Source organism: Ursus americanus, chromosome 14 (assembly GCF_024610735.1).
Source record: "Ursus americanus isolate L20-20 chromosome 14, mUrsAme1.1.p, whole genome shotgun sequence".
Lineage (NCBI taxonomy): Eukaryota > Metazoa > Chordata > Mammalia > Carnivora > Ursidae > Ursus > Ursus americanus.
The window spans coordinates 55,125,644-55,145,790 of NC_142140.1; the positions used below are offsets into that span (position 1 = coordinate 55,125,644).

General features: G+C 41.2%; 1 protein-coding gene across 1 annotated transcript in view; it reads right to left on the reverse strand.

Annotated features, from left to right (window-relative positions):
• Positions 1-16,082: 16,082 nt before the first annotated feature.
• Positions 16,083-20,147, reverse strand: part of LOC123777648 (adhesion G protein-coupled receptor E4-like) — a 51,723-nt gene continuing 47,658 nt past the window's right edge. Inside the window, exon 15 of the mRNA XM_045774419.2 lies at positions 16,083-18,189. Within this exon, the coding sequence (XP_045630375.2) occupies positions 18,082-18,189 (108 nt within the window). The 3' untranslated portion in view covers positions 16,083-18,081. The remainder of the gene's footprint in view (positions 18,190-20,147) is intronic.

Genomic DNA, 20,147 nt, shown 5'->3' on the forward strand with positions numbered 1-20,147 from the left:
TCAAACTCTTATTCTTTGCAATATTGTTTCAGACTTCTAAAAATACCTTTAAATATCCAAACCTCTACTTCTCCTTTTATGTTTACCTCATGGAGAAAAATTAAAGATATTAGCACATCTGTTACCCAACCATCTTTTTCACAACTGCATGGCCATTCTTTTTAGATTGGTTTCATTGGTGGAGATATGCCTCCTGTAGCTAAAGCAAGGTATTCACCTATGCTTTAAATTCTCTGACTTTTTCTTGAACATTTTATATTAATTATCCTTTCTTTCTTTTCTACATCTTTCTTTCTTTCTTTCTTTCTTTCTTTCTTTCTTTCTTTCTTTCTTTCTTTCTTTCTTTCTCTTCTCTCTCTCTTTCTTTCTTTCTTTCTTTCTTTCTTTCTTTCTTTCTTTCTTTCTTTCTTTCTTTTTGATGTAAAGTTCGATGATTCATTAGTTGTGTATAACACCCAGTGGGCAAATTTTTAAAAACAAAAAATAAAGCAACCTTTCTCTCCCTAGTATTTTAGGGAAGATTTTAATTAAGGCAAGATATTTGTTTTTTAATTATTATCAAACATTTCAGATTTTAATATAACTATATTAATTATTATATTATCTACAATATATTAGAATATATTATTACTATATTTTATTATTAGTAAATTACATATACTATATTATTTATTGTTATTAGGATTCATGTTGTGGGGAGCAATATAATATAGGAACAGTCTGTTACCATGCCAATAAGTATTTCAATCTTTTGTCTGAGACACAGAAAGAGTTATAACAGTGAATTTGATTAATACCTATATAAGTTATGACTCTATATGTTGATTTGAAAAGATGAGTAGGAGTCATACCAAATAAATAATATTGTCCAGCTACAGAGAAGTTTAAGCTTAGATATTTTAATATTTTCCTTTTTTTTAAACATTTTGCTTATATATATCATATGTTGATAAATGTGCTGTATCTAACCATGGTTTTTGCCTTTGACAAAACTCTTCATCTCAATAAATATCTTACATCAAGTAAAAGAAAGAAGAAGCTGCTATGGAAATGGTACAATGAAAGAACAATAACCAAAAAAGTTTCTGAGAAATTAAAGCTGTGGTCTATTGCATGGAGCACTGGGTGTTATAAGCAAATAATGAATCATGGAACACTACATCAAAAACTAAGGATGTAGGGGCGCCTGGGTGGCACAGCGGTTAGGCGTCTGCCTTCAGCTCAGGGCGTGATCCTGGCGTTATGGGATCGAGCCCCACATCAGGCTCCTCTGCTATGAGCCTGCTTCTTCCTCTCCCACTCCCCCTGCTTGTGTTCCCTCTCTCGCTGGCTGTCTCTATCTCTGTCAAATAAATAAATAAAATCTTAAAAAAAAAAAAACTAAGGATGTACTGTATGTCGACTAACATATCATAATAAAAAATTATTTAAAAAAATAAAGCTGTAGTTTCTGAAATTTCAATGACAATGCTCGATAACAGAATGGACATGCAAAAGGCCAAATTATTAGTCAGGAAAAGTAAGTCGAGGAACTCTTCTAGGATTTAGAGGGAAAGGTAAAGAGGAAGGAAATATCCAGGATGGCCAGTACCCATCCAAAAGGTGTTTCGTCGGGATGACCAGGAGTAATGCAATCCAATCAACTACTTCCCTGCAGTGAAGAGGAACAATTTTTAGATCAACGGAAGCTAGAACATGCCAAGCAAGAACACTGAATGAAGATACTCCCAAGCAGAGATTTTGTAAGGGAGAAGAGAATAAAATCTCAATATAGATATTAGATATGTGTATATGTATCTACATAAGAAAAAATATAAAAATATACTAAAAATAAAATGAGATGTCCTAGCTCCAAGGAAAAAGAGGAGATCCTACAAACTACCAGAAAGAGGGGGAAAAGTTAGTATAAAGAAAACAAGAATCAAACTGAGAATGCTATATATTAAAAATAAGGAAGAGATACCTATGAACTTCTGAGAGAAAACTATTGTAAATCAAGAGTTCACCTTCCATCTCATTCTGAATTCCCAAATGGAAAGAGCTGGAGTTTTTTTTAAAATGTCACAGTACATCAAAAACTAATGATGTACTATCTGGTGACTAACATAACATAGCATAAATAATAATAATAATAATAATAATAATAATAATAATAATAATAAATGTCACAATTGAGAGTCAGGTCCAAGAAGTCTATTGTCACAAAGAGGAACCACCAGCCATCTGAGGCTATGGCTAGTCTGAACTGAAATGTATGTAAGCATAAAATACATACTGGAAATCAAAGACAATATGAAAAAAGAGCATATAAATGGTATCATTAATGTTTTTTTGTATTGATTACAGCTTGAAATGAAATACTCTGCATATGTTGAGTTAAAGTATATTATTAAGATTAATTTCCTGTGTTTCCTTTTTAAATGTAGCTATTAGAAAATTTGAAATTACTTGTGTGGTTCCCATGAGTGGTTTCTGTCAGATTTCTATTAGAAAGTATTCCACTAGAAAACATATTGAGATAAACTCAGCAAAACAAATCACTTTCCTTTTCAAATAAATATGACTATTTCCTACTGTAAGTATTGGGGAATTTGGGGAGATAGCAAGTTTTCTCATTACTTAGACCAAGGTTGCAAACTGTGGCCTGGACTGGCCCACTGCCTGTCTTTGTAAATAAAGTTTTATTGGTACACAGCCACATCCATTCATTTATGTCTATGGCTGCAGTTATGTTATAAAGACGGGGTTGAATAGTTGCAACAGAGACCATATGGCCCGCAAACCCTGAAATATTTACTAGATAGCCCTCTACAGAAAAAGCTTGCTAACTTCCAACTTAAAAGAGACTTCCATGTCATGGGGAGTTGGTATGTGGTTAAATAAGTAAAGTGCCCAGCGTGACACTGGATGCACAGAAGGAGTTATTTTTTAAACTGGGTATTTCATTAATTTTGGGATTGACACCTTTAAACGAACACATATTCCTCTGAGCTGAGTTCCCTGATCTGCAGAAGGTATGATGATTACTTCTATTTTAGAGGTTATACACTTGAAACTGAGGATTCGGGCGCCTGGGTGGCACAGCTGTTAAGCATCTGCCTTCAGCTCAGGGCGTGATCCCAGCGTTCTGGGATCGAGTCCCACATCAGGCTCCTCCGCTAGGAGCCTGCTTCTTCCTCTCCCACTCCCCCTGCTTGTGTTCCCTCTCTCGCTGTCTGTCTCTATCTCTGTCGAATAAATAAATAAATAAAATCTTAAAAAAAAAAAAAGAAACTGAGGATTCAAGCAATTTCCCCAAAGTTGCACAGCTACTTAATTAGAGTTGAGATGGAACGCAAGTCAGTTTCACCTGGATCTCAAACTCTTACCCATCTCTCACATGAATGACGCTACAGAGTAAAGAGACATGACCTTCAAGCAGGACACCGAAGGTCCTCCCCTCTGAGAAGCCTATGGCCAGCTGCTCTTCCAACATATGCATACTCTTGCCGTAATGCCACCTTTACTACAAGCCCAGAATCACCTTTGTATGTGACTTTTGGATCTGTGAGTGCCTCTTTTCCTATGGTCGAGGTATATTCATGGTAAGCACAGCGGTATATTCCGTTGTTGGATTCACAGGGAACATGAGGAGGGCAGGGATGGTCTGCACATGGATCTGTAGAAGAGAGAGAAGAAGGCAGCTCTGTGGGTTCTCTATATCATTCAATATTTAATCAATCTAACCCCACTTGAAGTCCTGTCTCTTAAAATGTCCACAAATGACTTCACTCAGTAGTGAGCTAAAATAAAAGATTCTTCTAGGACTGTTCCTAGATACACTTTAAAAGTTTCTTGAGTTAGTTAATAAGCTGGTTAAATCAGTGGAATTCTGTTACTGACATATTAGACAAACAACTTACCATCTCTGCCATCTCCTACCTCCAATTTCATGCACGAAGAAAGACAGGATAGCATATGTGCCCTTTTCCTGCCCCACAGCATAACCAGACCTAATTATGGGGAAATCTCGAACTCAATTGAGGCACATGCTCTGATATAACTGTCTCACCTCAACAAAAATGTCAACGTCATGCAAGAAAAAGAAAGGCTAAAAGTAACTGCTCGAGACTAAGGGAGATTTATATAACTAAATATAAAGCCTACATGATGGAAAAATGAATCCTAAATTTGAAAAAAATGTATTACTGCATTAATTGAAAATTTTTTGACAAGGGGCTTCAATTAAATAATAGAACTGTATTAAGGACACATTTCCTAAACTGACCCTGTGTTATGTAAGAGCATGTCCATGCTCTTAGTAGATAAATGCTAAGGGATTTAGAGGCGTGATATCCGCAATTTATTTTCCAATGGATAGCGAAAAATAAATATATATAGATATGTAGATAAATAATTATTTATTACCATTGTATAATCTCAATGTGACACATAACTAAGTTGAAGATATATCTATATTGTATATAGATACGTTAACTATAAAAGTGAAACTGCCAGTTATTTTACTGGCAAAAATGGGTTTATTCAGAATGAAAGAGAATTGCAACCTGGGACACACAAGGTAGCACATAAGACAGCAGCAAGACCTCGGTCCACTGAACAAGGGAGGAGACTGCTGTTTCAGAGAGGAAAGAGGAAGTTGGGCAGGGCTATTCTACGCAAAAAGTCCACTGGAGTAAACTGGGAGTTTGAAGTATAGTGGATTCTCATTGGCTGTGCTGTGACTCTCTCTCGTTGGCTGGGCTGTGGTTGCCTCTTGTTGGTTAGTCTGTTGGGAGGGCGAGGGAGGGAAGCAGGGCAGAGGAGACTTTCTTCCTCCTTTTGGCTGAGTGAAGTAGTATTGAGTTGCAAGGTCCATCTCTTCCTGTTGGGTTTGCAATTGAGCACAAGTGGCAGGGCAGGAGAGCTCCCTCTGCTGAACCTCCAGATCCCATGTTAGTGAGGTTTCCTTTCACTGGTTTTCACTGATAGCTACATATAATTATTTTTGCTAATAGATATTTGTGTGTTTAGATAGGTAGCTAGGAAACCAGAAGGAAATGGAACAGTATGTTAGCAGTTGATGAATCCAGGTGAAGAGTATAGGGTGATCATTTTTAGCATTATAATATTTCTCTAGATTTAAATGTCCAAAATAAAAAGTCAACTAAAGAAAACCATCATGCCATGTTTTATTAGGAGACGTTATCCTGTCTGAATTCCACATTCTTCCTGTTTTGGCTCCTACCAATAAGTGTTTGCAGCTCAAACTAAAGTGATGATGTTTCAGTCTTAATACACTGTGATTGCTTGTCCCTTCCCACTAACCTTTGCACTGTGGGGGAATGAAGTACTCTTATTGCTGTACCACTTACTTAGCTGGGACCTCACTTGATTTCTGAAAACTCTCCAAGCCTCCATGTCCTCATCTTTAAAATGAGAATGGAACCTGCCCCATACCTAATGGGTCAGTTGCATCGATTTTCTTAATTAGTCTGTGATTATTCGAGAGCATGTCCTTGTTCTTAGAAAATGCATACTGAAGTATTAAGGAGTGCAAGAGTATGATGTCTGCAGCTTCTTCTCAAGTAGTTTAGAAAAAAAAATTATGTGTGTGTATTATACATACATATACATAATGCATGTATGAAATTATTATACTATATATTGTACATGCATATACAAATGTATGTATGTCCTATGTGTATGTATTATATACACAAATGTCTATATGTGTTTATATAAATACATAATATTTATTATATATAATATATATTATAATACTTATATGATAAAGCAAACTGTTAACAATTGGTGAAACGGGGGAGGGAGGGAAGAGCTGAAAGCATTCTTCCAATTTTTCTGTAAGTTTGAAACTATGTAAAATGAAAAGTTACCAAGAAAGAAGGAAGGAGGGTAGGGAGGTAGAGAAGGACGGTAGAAATGGGCCGATATAAGACTTTTTTAGTGTTTGTCTGGACTAAGAGAAGGAAGACCCCATTTGGGTAGTTGAGTGTGGTTCACCTAGAAAGGATGGGAGAAATCTTCTCAAACCCTCATATGACACTTGCTATGTGCCAGGACTGTTTCGGTCCTTCCTAGAACATAATACCAACTTCAGAGCAAATCCATGAGAAGGGTACTATAATCATCTCCATTTTATAGATTAGGAAATGAGGCACAGAAAGATTAACTTGCCTAAGGTCACACAGCTAGCAAGTGATCAAGCCAGGATCCACACCCAGGCAGTCTGGCTCTAGAAACTATGATCTGAAGGAATGGTCATTTCTACCTTCAGGCATCCTGAGAAGAAACTGATTTTGTCCAAAGAAATAAGGTGTACTTTGCAACCTTCACTTTTCATCCTAGGATGAGAGAAAAGGTTCTGGAGATGGAGGCAAGCTCGGCTGTCAAGCAGTAGCATCTGGGACACTCTGCTTTTGCAGGTGGCAGCAACAGCTGACGGGGTGATAGTTTCCAATCCCTCCAGCTGGGAAAAAGTATGCCCAGCCCAACTAGTGAGTGGTAAGACCTTTTTAATTGTGGCTTCTATAAAATAGTAAAGTATATGTATTTTGTTTGCATTCTGTTTCGATTGGACAGCACTGGTCCAGTTGAAAAGCATGGGGACCTTACCTAAATGATAGGGTAAGGAGGAAGACAATTGGACTTGCAGGATTTTGGGAAAGAGGAAGAGAACAAGGATGCTTCTGGGAGTCTGATGGGAGCAATGGAAAGATACCAGAAAAAAGCAGGGTTGTATTAGAGAGGCATGGTGGACCTTTTGAAAGTATCAGGCAAAATGGAAAACTGCTTTCTCATTCCACCTTTGTATGAATCTGGACATAAGCTTCCATATGAACATAAGAAGTAGGAAGATCAGTAGGAGAAGAAAGGGAAGAAGAAAGGGAGGTAAACAGAAGGGGGAATGAACCATGAGAGACTATGGACTCTGGGAAACAAACTGAGGGCTTCAGAGGGGAAGGGGGTGGGGGAATGGGATAGGCTGGTGATGGGTATTAAGGAGGGTACATATTGCATGGTGCACTGGGTGTTATACGCAACTAATGAATCATGGAACTTTACATCAAAAACTAGGGATGTACTGTATGGTGACTAACATAATATAATAAAAAAATTATTATAAAAAATACATCACCATATGAACACAGTACAAAAGTCATCAAATTATAGCGAATAGACCACACAAAATTGTCAGTATTTGACCACTCTGGACCTACAAAAATGGCAATCAATGTAGCTCATTCTAATTAACCAGGAGTTGCAGAGCTCTTAGAAATGATGCCAGACTGGGGGCACCTGGGTGGCTCAATCAGTTAAGCATCTGCCTTTGGCTTGGTCATGATCTCAGGATCTTGGGATCGAGCACCGCATTGGGTTCCCTGCTCAGCAGGGAGTCTGCTTCTCCCTCTCCCTTTGTCCCTTCCCCTGTTGATGCTCTCTCTCTCTCTCTCTCTCTGCCTCTCTCTCAAAAAAAAAAAGAGAAGAAAAGAAAAGAAAAGAAATGATGCCAGATTTTGCAGTTGTCTATTGAGGCCATGGGGGAAAGACCACATCCTGACGGACTGTTCCCTATTGCGCTGGGCACTCCCATCCAAATATACTGGGCAGTGATTTAAAAAGACCTTGCTTTTGGTTTCAAGTGCCAACATACCATAGCCTGATGAATCGTGTGTCCTCACGACAAAGACCAAGCAAGAAAGCCCTGAGAAAAATAAAAGGAAGGAATTAACATTTCAGGAATCTTCCTTAAATACTTCAGTGGGTTTCTGAATACTCCTGGCCACCCACCTGTTTCTTTCAGGGACAGTATTTGATTAACAACATAGAACTTAACTGTCTTGACTACAAAGAAGGGCGGCATGTTAAATATAAGTAAATTTATCATTACCATAGACCCCACTCATACCAGGCAGAATAGTTGGTTCATTTAAAATTTTATAAAATTGAGCAACATAATAGCAAACATAATAAAATGGTCTCTTCTTCAGGAGCTGAAGAAGGTTTAAGTTGGTGTGGCTGGAACCTGATTTGAAAAGACCAAAACAAAATAAATTTTTATTACTCATACATACTGGAAGGAAAAAGTGTGGAGAGACATAGACCAGGATGTGAAGAGTGGTCATTTCTAGGTAGTTTTCAATTTTGCTCATCTGCATTTTCTAAATTTTCCTAGAGTAAACATGGGTTACTTACATAGTGACTTAAGAAGTACTACTGTCTCTTCAGAGAATATAAAATGATACTGGAGAATAGAAGCTGTGAGAGTATTCAGCTTTAGAGAAAAATATCATATGCATCACCACCACCACTAGCCCCATCAATACAGAAATATTGCCTTTTTGGTGACACTCATAAATTTTAATCAGTGTGAGCACCTGATTATTTTGAAGGCAAAATTCTGTTCTTTAAGGAAAGAGTTCGATTGTCCTAGCAGTTAAAGCCCCACCTTATCTTTTTTTGTATGTGTCATTCTGGTTGTTGTGATGAAACCGTTAGACCCAGACAGTGTTCCTCTTTCCCAAGTCTGCCAACCCAACTGCTGAGGAAGGTCATCGAAAAGACGCGACCGCCGATTGACCCATGAGCTGGACCCAGGCATTCAGAACTCCTTCACCCAATCCCCTGTCCTTACAAAGCAGGTTCTCCTTGCCTTTCCTTCTACCAGAGGCTGCTCCAAGGACATCACCTTGAGATAGTGATGTGGTGTATGCATGACTGAACCCAGTTAAGGCCCCCCTCTCTGTATATGTAGACTCAGAAGATTTGGTGGATAGGTGTGGGGATCCATTTGTCTTGCTGTTGCCCAAAACAAACCCCATATGTAAGTTCCCTTTACTTATTAAACCTGCCACCTCCCAACCTGGACTGGCCTGTCTCCTTCTTCAGTCTCTCTCTGCCCGGGAGTAATAGGGTCTGTTTCAGATGACACCTGGGAACTTCCCGAAATGGAGGGTTGTGAACTACTATCAACTCCACGGTCAGCAGCTCCCTCCCCTACAGCCCAGTCAGTAGGGGCCACCTCAATGTTCCTGAAGGTAGCTGGACCCAGGTGGTCAGTGATGGGTGTGGTTCCTGCAGAGCTAGAGTGCCTTCCTTCAATGGAACTGGAACAGATTGACCACTCTGTAACTCTGGCTTAGATTTTACCAGGGGGAAGAGGAAAGAGGAGAAGAAATAATAGGAGAGTAGAGGGGAAGGTGGAACATGTGGACTATCAGGAAGGGTGAGTCTCCGTGGAGGCTGAAGAAGCAATGTGTCCTCTCCTGATTCTGAGACTGTGGATTCCCAATTTCAACCTTTCTGTGGAAGCTTGTCTCATACCCATCCAATTCAATGGTGGTTCTGAAGCTGACCTCACAAAAACAGACATTAAAATGGTGGTTACCAGGGGTGGGGCAGACAAAGGAGGACCTGGTGAGATGTTGTTTAAGGGCACTAACTTGGAACTAGTAGACAAGTAAGTCCTGAAGATCAAATGCATGGCATAGTGAGGATAGACAACAGCAACATAGTATAAACCTCAAGGCTGCTGACAGACTAGATCTCATTGGTTCCTGTGACAAACAAGAAATGGTGCTCATATGATGCCATGAGATGTTAGCAAAAGCTGTAGACATCATACTGCCATATATAAATGTACCACGTCAACATGGGGTACACCTCAACCTTACACAGTGCTATGTGCCAATTATGTCCCAATAAAGTTTTTAAAAATTAAATTAAAAAATATATATGCAGTGGAATGGTATTCAGCCTAAAAGGGAATGAAGTCTTGCCATTTGCAGTGGAATGGATGGAACTGGAGAGTATTGTATTAGGTGGAGTAAGTTGGTCAGAGAGGGACAAATATCATATGATTTCAGTCATATGTGGAGTTTGGGAAACAAAACAAATGAGCAAAGGGAAAAAGAGAGAGAGGCAAATGGGGAAACAGATTCTTTTTTTTTCTTTAAAGATTTTATTTATTTATTCGACAGAGAGAGAGACAGCCAGCAAGAGAAGAAACACAAGCAGGGGGAGTGGGAGAGGAAGAAGCAGGCTCATAGCGGAGGAGCCTGATGTGGGGCTCGATCCCAGAACACCGGGATCACGCCCTGAGCCGAAGGCAGATGCTTAACCGCTGTGCCACCCAGGTGCCCCAGGAAACAGACTCTTAATCACAGAGACACACTGCTGGTTACCAGAGGAGAGGTGGTGGGGGATGCAGGGAGGTGGGTGGTGGGGATTGAGGAGGGCACTTGTGGTGGGTGCCAGGTGTTGTATGGACTATTGAATCACTGTATTATGCACCTGGAACTAATATTGCAATTTCTGATGACTGGCTGGAATTTAAATAAAAACCTAAAATATACCCAAAAATGTAATAAATAAATAAATGAAAAAAAAAAAACAGTGATTTTGATTCCAAAACCTACAGCAGGGTGCGTGGACAGGGAAGCAGTATCACCAACAGTGATACCCAGTGTTGAGTAAGCATTAACCCCTGATAAGCACCTTCCAGGTGCGACCATCTCATGGATTCCCCTTGACATTCTCCAGAATAGAGCCTCTTCTCAGCCCTGTTTTACAGCACAGGAATGTGAGGGTCGTAGTGGTTCAGGAATCTGCCCAAGATAACACAATGGGGAAGCAACAAAGCCCAGCCTCTCACTAGGCTACACTGCCACTCGCTGTTTTCGTTAAGTGCTCCTTCTACCTTGGTTTGTGAGATCTCACCCCTTTTATTAACATTACATTTACTACAACGACAGTCCTGGGGACAAGAAGGTGTCCTGTTTTGTGCCAGAGAGGAGAGAACGTGCGTGGTAAGATTCCCTCACTGCCCATTTGGAATAGATTCTTTCAACAGGACATAAGGACATAAAGAAATCAATTCTCTTTAGACTCCCTGAAGAGCTTCCTGGACTGGCCCCAAACTCTCCCCAAATTCCAAATCCTCTGTCAACTTCAGATGTTCATATATACATGCTGACAAGTCCAGAGAAGGGAAATACTCCATACCGGAACTTAAGAAAAAAATCAACTACACCAATGGTCAAAAATTTCATGGAGATTTTGAGTTTGCTGCCAATGAATCTCCCCATGAAGTTTCCCCCTCCAATTTGGTGCATTTTTTTGGTTGTTGTTGTTTTAGCTCATACCGTTAATTTTTTTTTTTAATTCTCACACCTTCTTTCAGGTAGATTTCCTCATGCTCGGCATTATTGACATTTTAGCCTGGATAATTCCTCAATGAAGGGGATGGCTCATGCACTGGAGAGTGTGGGGTGGCACCCCAGGCCTCCACCCACTAAATGCCAGGCACACACTTGCCCCCAGTCACAACCACCAAAACTGTCTACAAACATTAGTAAGTGTTCCCTGTGGGGACACCAAACTGCCCCCATTTGAGAACCACTACTTTCAATGTTGTTTTTACTTCCAAGGACATTAGACAGTGTATCTAAAAGCAAATGAAAACCATTGAAATATTGGCTATATCTATGTGAACACACACTTAGAAATCTGGACTTGCCCCTCTCGGGAGATGCCCCTCAGACCAGCCCTTCACCAGCTCAACTGAATACTATAGCTGTTCCAGAACCAAAGAAAATAGGATGTTGAACACTCACCACACAGAAGAAAGTTTGTCCTCTTGGCCATAGCTCCTCTAGCTTCTAACTGATAACAGAGAAGGAACTGTAGAGTCTTATTTCCTATTTCTTAAGGAGTCTTGGGAGTCTCAAGAGGACCACAATCTGTTGGTGTAATTTCCATGGTCAAGTCAAAGTCTAATTAAAGGCAACATCATGAAGACAAATCTCTATAGGCCATTGATGTCCACATAATGCTCACTACAGAATTCTCTGGTCACTTAGTCACTTGTCAGACACAGAAATAAGGACCAAGGAAGTAGTACGTCGCTGACTTTGGGGCACTAATCAGCCAAACCAGCAACCACCCTGCCAATGATTCATGCTTGGCAATATTTTAAAACATACCTGCATTCCCGTGGGCACTGCAGCATTCTTTACATTAGACAAGATATGGAAACATCCTAAGTGCCTGTCAAAGCATGAATGGATAAAGAAGATATGCCAGAAATATATAGGCACATATATTATCCAGCCTGAAAGAAGAAGAACATGTCGTTTGCAACAACATGGATCAATCTGGAGGATGTGATACTAAGTGAAATAAGCCCAACACAGAAGGACACATATGGCATGATCTCACTTATATGTGGAATCTGAGAAAGCTGAGTACATAGCAGCAGAGGGTAGAATGGTGATTGCCAGGAGCTGGGGGCAGGGAGAAGTGGGGAGATCCTGGTCAAGGAATGTGAACATTCAGTCGTGTAAGATGAATGAATTCGGGGATCTGGCTTACGGCATGGGGATTAGAGCTAACAATATGGGCTTGTATACCTGAAATATGCTGACAGCGCATCTTCAGTGTTCTTGTCAAAAATAAGCAATGGTAACTATGGCAGGGATGGGTGTGTTAATCAGCTTGACTGTGGTGACTATTTCACAGTGTCTGCATCTATCAAAACATCACATTGTATACCTTCAATATATACAAATTTATTTGTCAATCATACCTTGTTGATCTCTAAAGCTTGTTGGGGGGAGAAAAATAAATTGAATCAAAACCACATAACTAGATGTTAAATATTAATGTGTGCAGCTCACTGTAAGTAAATGAAAGAATGAGTTAACATATAATAGTAAGATAGGAACATTTCAGGTCCACACTTCAGACTTTAAAGGATTTGATCTGTAAGATGGAGAAGTGCTTTTCTTCCCATTTTTTATGGTATTTCTGCCATGCAGAAATTACTTTGAAGTGGGTTTTCCTAGCCTCTCCCTTACCCTGACCCTGACCCTGACTGTTGCAAGCAGACATAGAAATACCAGCTGTCCCATTTCTCAGTTCCTTAGCCTCTAAGAGCTCACTTCTTAGAACTGCCGCCTGTCTGACATCATCTGCCTGCCAGCCCAGATCCCCATTAGAGACACCCTGCTGCCAGCCTCCACTTCTGGCTGGAGAATGGATGACTCTCCCAATGAGCTAAACAAAGTCAATGTCATACTTTGGGGTAGAGATTAAACTTCTCATCTATTTCCTAGATAGTAGATTTGGAGTTCACATCAATATTGAGGGAACACTGTGCTATTCCAAGAGGAGAAGCAAGAACCTAGAGATCTCACACATTGGGGCAGGAGGGGGGTGGGAATGTTGAGCCACTTGCCCAAACCCCACTTGCATCCCTCTGACCTTCAGCTCTAGCCATTAAACTCCATGCTATAGAATCACATAATTTTGCTCCTTTTTCCTACAACGTGGTTCGGTCTGTCCTCTTCACTCTGCAGACAGACTTTCTCTAGCTGGTGAACAGGGTCTTTAATGGTCATCCCAATGAGACCTCTGATGAAGACTCTCTCCTTGGACTCTGCTGGACTAGGCTCAACCTTGGCCTTTCCTCTCTATCCTTGTAGAATCCATTTTGAGCAAGAATCCTGCTAAATCAGTTTAGCAAAAATCCCCTATCCTTGGTTTCTGATCACCCTCCATATCTTCCCAGACTGGCTTGCCTTCAGTAAGAATTCCCCTTGTTCTGATGTTTCCTCTTGTTGACTTTACATCTTCTGACCCCCACCCTGATACTTCAATATAAATCTCCAGTTGTCACTGTTCTAATCAGAACTGAGTCCAGTCAACTCCCTGTCTCCGAGACCCTGTTGTACTGGTCCCTATACCCATTGCAATGTACCCCCTCTTGAATAAAACCCACGTTACTGTTCTCTAACAAGTATCCTTAAATGACCTTTTCTCTAGGAGTTCGAATAATATTTTTTCTTGAACAGCTGCCAGATCCATTCTGGTCCCTTAGTTCAAAGGCTTAAGAGAGAAAATCTGATGGGTTAGAGGACAAGTGAATGAATTGACCCTTCCTGGGTGACCACACTGTTGCAATCAGTGATGGCCAGTAGGGACAAAGTTATGTGGCACATGGGGTGCGCCTTCTACACCAAAGGCAAAGGTATCATGGAAGACAGCTGACACCCTGGCAATGCTGTCTTCTAATTCTAGGCATAGGCGAGCCTTCTGTCTTTTCTATTGAGTGTTTATCTGTGTGTACGCATAAATATAGCATAAATGTAAGGAGGTGTGGGGATGAGAAACAATGACCAAGACAGACAGTAGCAGATAATGTAAGAACTAAACCAGGAACAGGAAGGACCAATCAGCAAGTTCATCACAAAAGAAGAATATTTATTAAGCACTTACTATGTGCTGGATATTATTCTAAACACCAAGATTACGGTGATGAATAAAACAGACAAAAACCCCTGCCCACGTGGTATGGACACTCCAGTGAGAACACAAGAAGTAAACCAAATAATAAGTAAATGTCTGTGCAACAGTGCTGAGTACATCGAGGCTGATAAAGCAGGGAAAGGTGATAGAGATCGGGGACAGCTTCATTGCCAAGGTGGTGTGTGAAGAGAGCATAGTGTGTGAAGAGAGACTAATGTCATGCAGACATTAGGGATAAAGAGCACTCTGGGAGGGAACACAAGCTCCCTGCCACTCCTGAGGCAGGGGTGGGCCTGTTCTGGCATAGGAGGACCAGAAGAGCTGTTCAGCTGGAGACAGAAGTAGAAGGGAGCTAGAAGGAAAATAGTAGGAGGTGGACCCCCAGAAGTAAGGGTGAGGAAGTGCCTGATTTGTGGAGACACCCCAAGAGGACTCCGGATTGTGATTATAGGAATTAAGTTTCTGAATAGAGGAGGAACCTGATCTGACTTCCATACTTAAGTGAGTTAAGGTTATCCACCACCCCAATTTGCCTGGGTATGTCCCAGTTTTAGCACCAATGTTCCCCCATCTGGGGAAACTCTTTAGCCCTGGAAAATCAGGATGGTGGGTCCCACTGGCTGGATGTCATGTGGATGACAGACATCGAGCAGATGTGGAGGGACCAGTAAAGCAGCTACTGCATTAGTTCTCTCTTCACTCCTTGAATATTGACAAGATGCCAGGAGATTCTCCAGCTGTCTGTAAGGAGCAGTATCATTTTTTTATGAGATGGAAGGGATGGAGACTGTGTCTTTGATGACCTCATCGAGATGCTTCACCAGACCTCAACTCTTCTCACTGGGACTCCTTGTCATGTGAGTTCATGAAATGTCTTTATTGCTCGAGGCAGTGCTTCCCAAGAGCAAATGAACATTCACATCTACTGAGAGTCTTGTTACAACGCAGGTTTGCTTCAGTAGGTCTAGAGTGAAGGCTGCAATGTTGAATCTCTAACAAGTAGTCAGTGCTTTGCTGCTGGTTCAGAGACTTCACTTTGAGCAGGACAGTGCTTCTCAACCTCCTATAGAGTTTGTTAAGCCATGGATTCCTGAGCCCCCAAATGCAGGGATTTTGAGTCTGGTGGTGATTCCCAGATGTCATCTGAGGTTTGTGTTTTTAACAAACTCCCAGGCAATGCTGATGATGCAGATCCACAGATCCCAGGTTTCTAAAACTTTAGCTTGCATAGACTCTCCTGGAGATCTTGTTATAATGAAGAGCTTGATTCACTTGATCTGGCGTTGGGTCTAAGATTCTGCATTTGTGCCAAATTTCCACATGATTCTGATGCCACTATGCTAGTAATTACCGGGCCACATTTGGAGCAGCAAGACAGGTCAGTTAGGTTTCTATTATTTGCAACCAAAAGCATCCTTGACTGATGTGCTACCTATATGTGTTTTTGCAGGGAGAGGAGTCACTTTTTCAAAATCAGTCTCTCAAAGTGTTCTGTGCTGCAATTAAGAAAATCTTACGAACTCCCAGCTTGGAGACCCTTAGTTTTATTTCCTCTTCTCTGGGGCACTAACCCAAGCATGGGCTCTTCTAAGCAAAAGTGCATGTTGCATAGAAGCAGAAGTGGGTTTTGGTGAATGGCTTCTGCCTCAGTGGGGTGGGCAGTTCCCAGGAAAGAAAAGCTGGGCAGACAACAAAAGAGGCATTCCCCACATATATTACCACCTCTGAGTACAGAGTAGGCACCTAGCAACCACATTCTTGTTTCTGGTCGATTATTCATTTCCTGGAACAGCTGGTTGAACACAAAGGACTTCTTCAGCAGTTGCCTGTTCCCTATGAACTAATGCCTAGACTGGTAATTCTCAACGGGATCATTTCTATTCCCAGGTGGCAATGTCTGGAGACATTTTTGATTGCTGCAATGGGTGTGTGGGGTGGGGCGGTTACTGAGAGCTGGTAGAGGCCAGGGATGCTGCTCAACATCCCACAATGTGGAGGATATCCGCCTACAACCAAGAATTATCCAGCCCAAAATTCAACAGTGTGGGCCTTGAGAAGTAATGCTTTAAGTGGAGGCAAGGAACATTTCACTTATCACCTTTTAAATTTATCATTAAAACATTTATCATCCAGGGGCGCCTGGGTGGCACAGCGGTTAAGCGTCTGCCTTCGGCTCAGGGCATGATCCTGGCGTTATGGGATCGAGCCCCACATCAGGCTCCTCCGCTATGAGCCTGCTTCTTCCTCTCCCACTCCCCCTGCTTGTGTTCCCTCTCTCGCTGGCTGTCTCTATCTTTGTCGAATAAATAAATAAAATATTAAAAAAAAAACATTTATCATTCTGGCCTTCCAGAAGTTTATGATCCAAGCAGGCATGATTTATAAGCACACACATCATGTGTGCAACAGCCTACAAAATACAGGGTAAGTCAAGTCATATGGATGATAATAGAGCAAGTAGGGGAGATGGATTTCTGAGAACTAGAAGAAGAAAAGGCTCTTGAAGGACGTAGAAGCTAGTTCTTAAAGCAAAGGGGTGAGAGAGGCAGTAAAGAGAAAGACAGCATACTTTGTGTCGGGAGGGAGGAAAAATATTGAGTAGAGAGGTCCAAACACGCAGCACCTAGAACATTTGGCTGGTTTATCCTATTCTTGCAACTGGGACACGAAAACAGCAGAACACTTGTGGGGCTTAAGTGCAAGGATTTGTCAACTGCTTAGGAAGGTTGCATTTCCTGGAAGCTTTATTTGTGCAAATTTGAAATTGCACGATATAAAAATTCACACTGTAGGCACGCCTTTGACACTGTGTGAATCTCCCAAAATTTTAACCATTCAAAAGGAATGACAATATTTAAGGCCAGCAGGTGGAGTGAATCATACACTCTGGTTGCATCTCTGCCATGTAGAAGAGACATTTGAACTGATTAAGCAGTAAAGAGACACAGTCTTCGGTCTATCACCTAGAAACAGCACACAAAATCTCTTCAAATGAATCATGGAGACTCTTGGCTGCTATATTTTCGTTTTCTGATGTTATCATGTAAAATTGGTTTTAAAACACCATCTGATAAGAAAGTTACCTATACATTTATTAATTCTAATGCTGAAAAACAGTCCTAGAATCCAATTACTTTGAAAAAGAAATTAGAAATATTAAAACACACAAGGCCAAACAACTACTGTGATCTTCACACTGTTGGTTTGGGAGCATTTCCACAAAAACATATTCCAGATGACACTAAGAAAACAAAATTAACCCAATAAATGAGTAGGTTTGAAAGTCATCAAGCAAAGGAGATGGTGCTGGTCTCCTGAGCACAAGACCCTTCCTGTTGATAATGCGCTCCTGAGTGGGATGGTGGTGGAATTTTGCATCACAAGAATGCAATCCCCCTGTTTATATTAGTTCACATGGGAGTTATTGAATTCTGAAAATGTCGAGTTTGCAAAATTTTCAGGAGCACAAAATGCACAGAGAGAGAAACCTGCCGGGTGAATCTAGATGTTGGCTAATAAATCCCGGGCAAGGTAGGGATACCTGGAAGAAGAAAATCCCCTTATTTTCTTCATTATTAAAAATTATTCTTTGAGCATTTATTGGCATGTGATATACAATACTGGGTATGGGTCTCAGAGGTCTCCCCACGACCCTTTTCCATGGAGCTAGAAGCCAAAATAGAGAAAGGCCTCAGCTGCTTTCAGGAGGAAGATACAGATGGTGGCATTTGTCTGATCCACGTGTGACCACAGGGGGCTCTGTCCAGAAGCAGCTCAGTTTTCTGCTCTTAGCCAAAAGGCAGAGACAGGAGTCTGAGGCTGTGGTTGCACGGAAGCCGTGTCTCTTCTGCGAAAGACTTCTGATGATGTCCCTGGTTCCTCCTATTTGGGGGAGATAATATGTAGAACAAGCCGAAGAGAAATTAACACCTCAGGAAATGACAAGCCAGAATCTCTCTAAGGTCCAAAGCTCAGTAAAGAGATCCTAATCTCTGACTCTAGAGCCTTTCCTCCCCCCAACACCATCTATGATGGTCTTTTTATTTATCTGATCTTTTCACAAACATTTACAGGGTGTTTGTTTACTGTGTGCCAAGCAGCATTCGAAGTTCTTAACACATATGGCCTCGCTTTCTTCTCATGATGAGACAGATACTATCACCATCCTCATTGTACAGATGAAGTCCTGAGGCTCAGAGACACTAAGTGGTTAGAACAGGCTCATGCAGCCTGGAAGTGGTGGAGTCGGGACTTGAACTCAGGCATGTTGGCTCCTTTCAAACAGTGAGGGATCACTAAATGCTACAGAGGGTCAGTGAAGACTGTAAGGTTGAATATCCTTTTGTTGTTCATTTTTACATATTTAATTTTTCAGAGAGAGAGTGTGAGAGCAAGTTGTGGGAGGGGTACAGAGAGAGGGAGAGAGAGAATCTCAAGCAAATTCCATACACAGCACGGAGCCCAATGCAGGGCTCAATCTCACCACCCTGAGATCATGATCTGAGTTGAAACCAAGAGTGGGACGCTACACCAGCTGAGCCACGTAGACGTTGGTGTCCAAAGATAAGGGGATAGGATTACTGTTTGTGGCCTTCGATATAGCTGACTCTTGATAATTTGGTATTAATACAAGTAGTGTTGACATGGTTCAGAGTAGAGCAAAGTGCTTTCATGTACATTGTTTTGTTCCTCAGTCAATCAGACATTTCATTGATGAATGAATGGAGTCTCAGGGAGGCTCACATACTTGCCCAGCATCTACCAGCTGGAACCTGAAAGGATCAAGATTCAAACTCAAATCTGGTGAACCCCAGAGTCCATGCAATGGATTCCACTATGCAACACGTTTTTGGAGACCACATGTGTTGGGACAGTTCTTTGACACAGTTCAGGTTGACATATCCTTTGACTGCTGGCGGTTTCAGCCAAGGGGTGAACAAGTGGCATATACTGTTAGGACACAGTCAGCAGCCAGTAAACAGAATTGTCCTCGGTCTGAAAGTGCATGTCCCAGGAAGCTGGTCCCAAAAGTTGTTGACAATCTGGAGTGACAAACAACTCTGGTGACAACCAAGGAAAGCTGTCAACTTTCAGAGGAAAACAGACCTGAGTCTGAACCCCGGTATCCAGCTGAGTAGCTTCGGGCCAACCATGTGGACTTTCCCAGCCTGCATCCTCATCTATTAACAAGGATCTTAGACACTCGACAAGTTAAGTGAGCATCTTCTGTGGGCCAGGCATTGCCCTAGGTAGAAGGAAAATGATAGTAACCACAGCACTAAAACTTACAGGGGGCAGAGATTGACCAAAGGTAAACACTTTCATTTTTTTCAGAGTAAGACAGATATCATACAGAGAGGCACATGATGCAGAGAATTAAAATAGAAGGTGATGATAGATGGTGAAAGACTGTCACCGTGGTCACCTTACTGGAAACCAAACTCCCCCTACCTCATGAGTCCTGATTTCTCTTTGCTGCTCTGTATTTTTCCATAGCCCACATCACTTTGTGAAATACTGTATAATCCATGTTTGGGGGTTTATTGTTGCCCCCCCTACCAGAACATTAGTTCTGTGAGGGCAAGGATTTTTGTCAGTGTATCCTCACTGTTTCCCCAGCAACTAAAAAAAGTGTCTGGCACATACTGAATACTCAGTAAATTTTTGTTAAATGAACATTGTTAAATAAATTTAAATTTTTTGAATAAATATCATTTGAATATTCATGGAAAGACTGGAGAGAGAGAAGGAGAGAAAGGAAGGAAGGAGAGAGAGGAAGAACAAGGAAGGGAGGAAGAAGGGGGAAGATAAGGGAAAGGAAGGGAAAGGAAAAGAAGGGA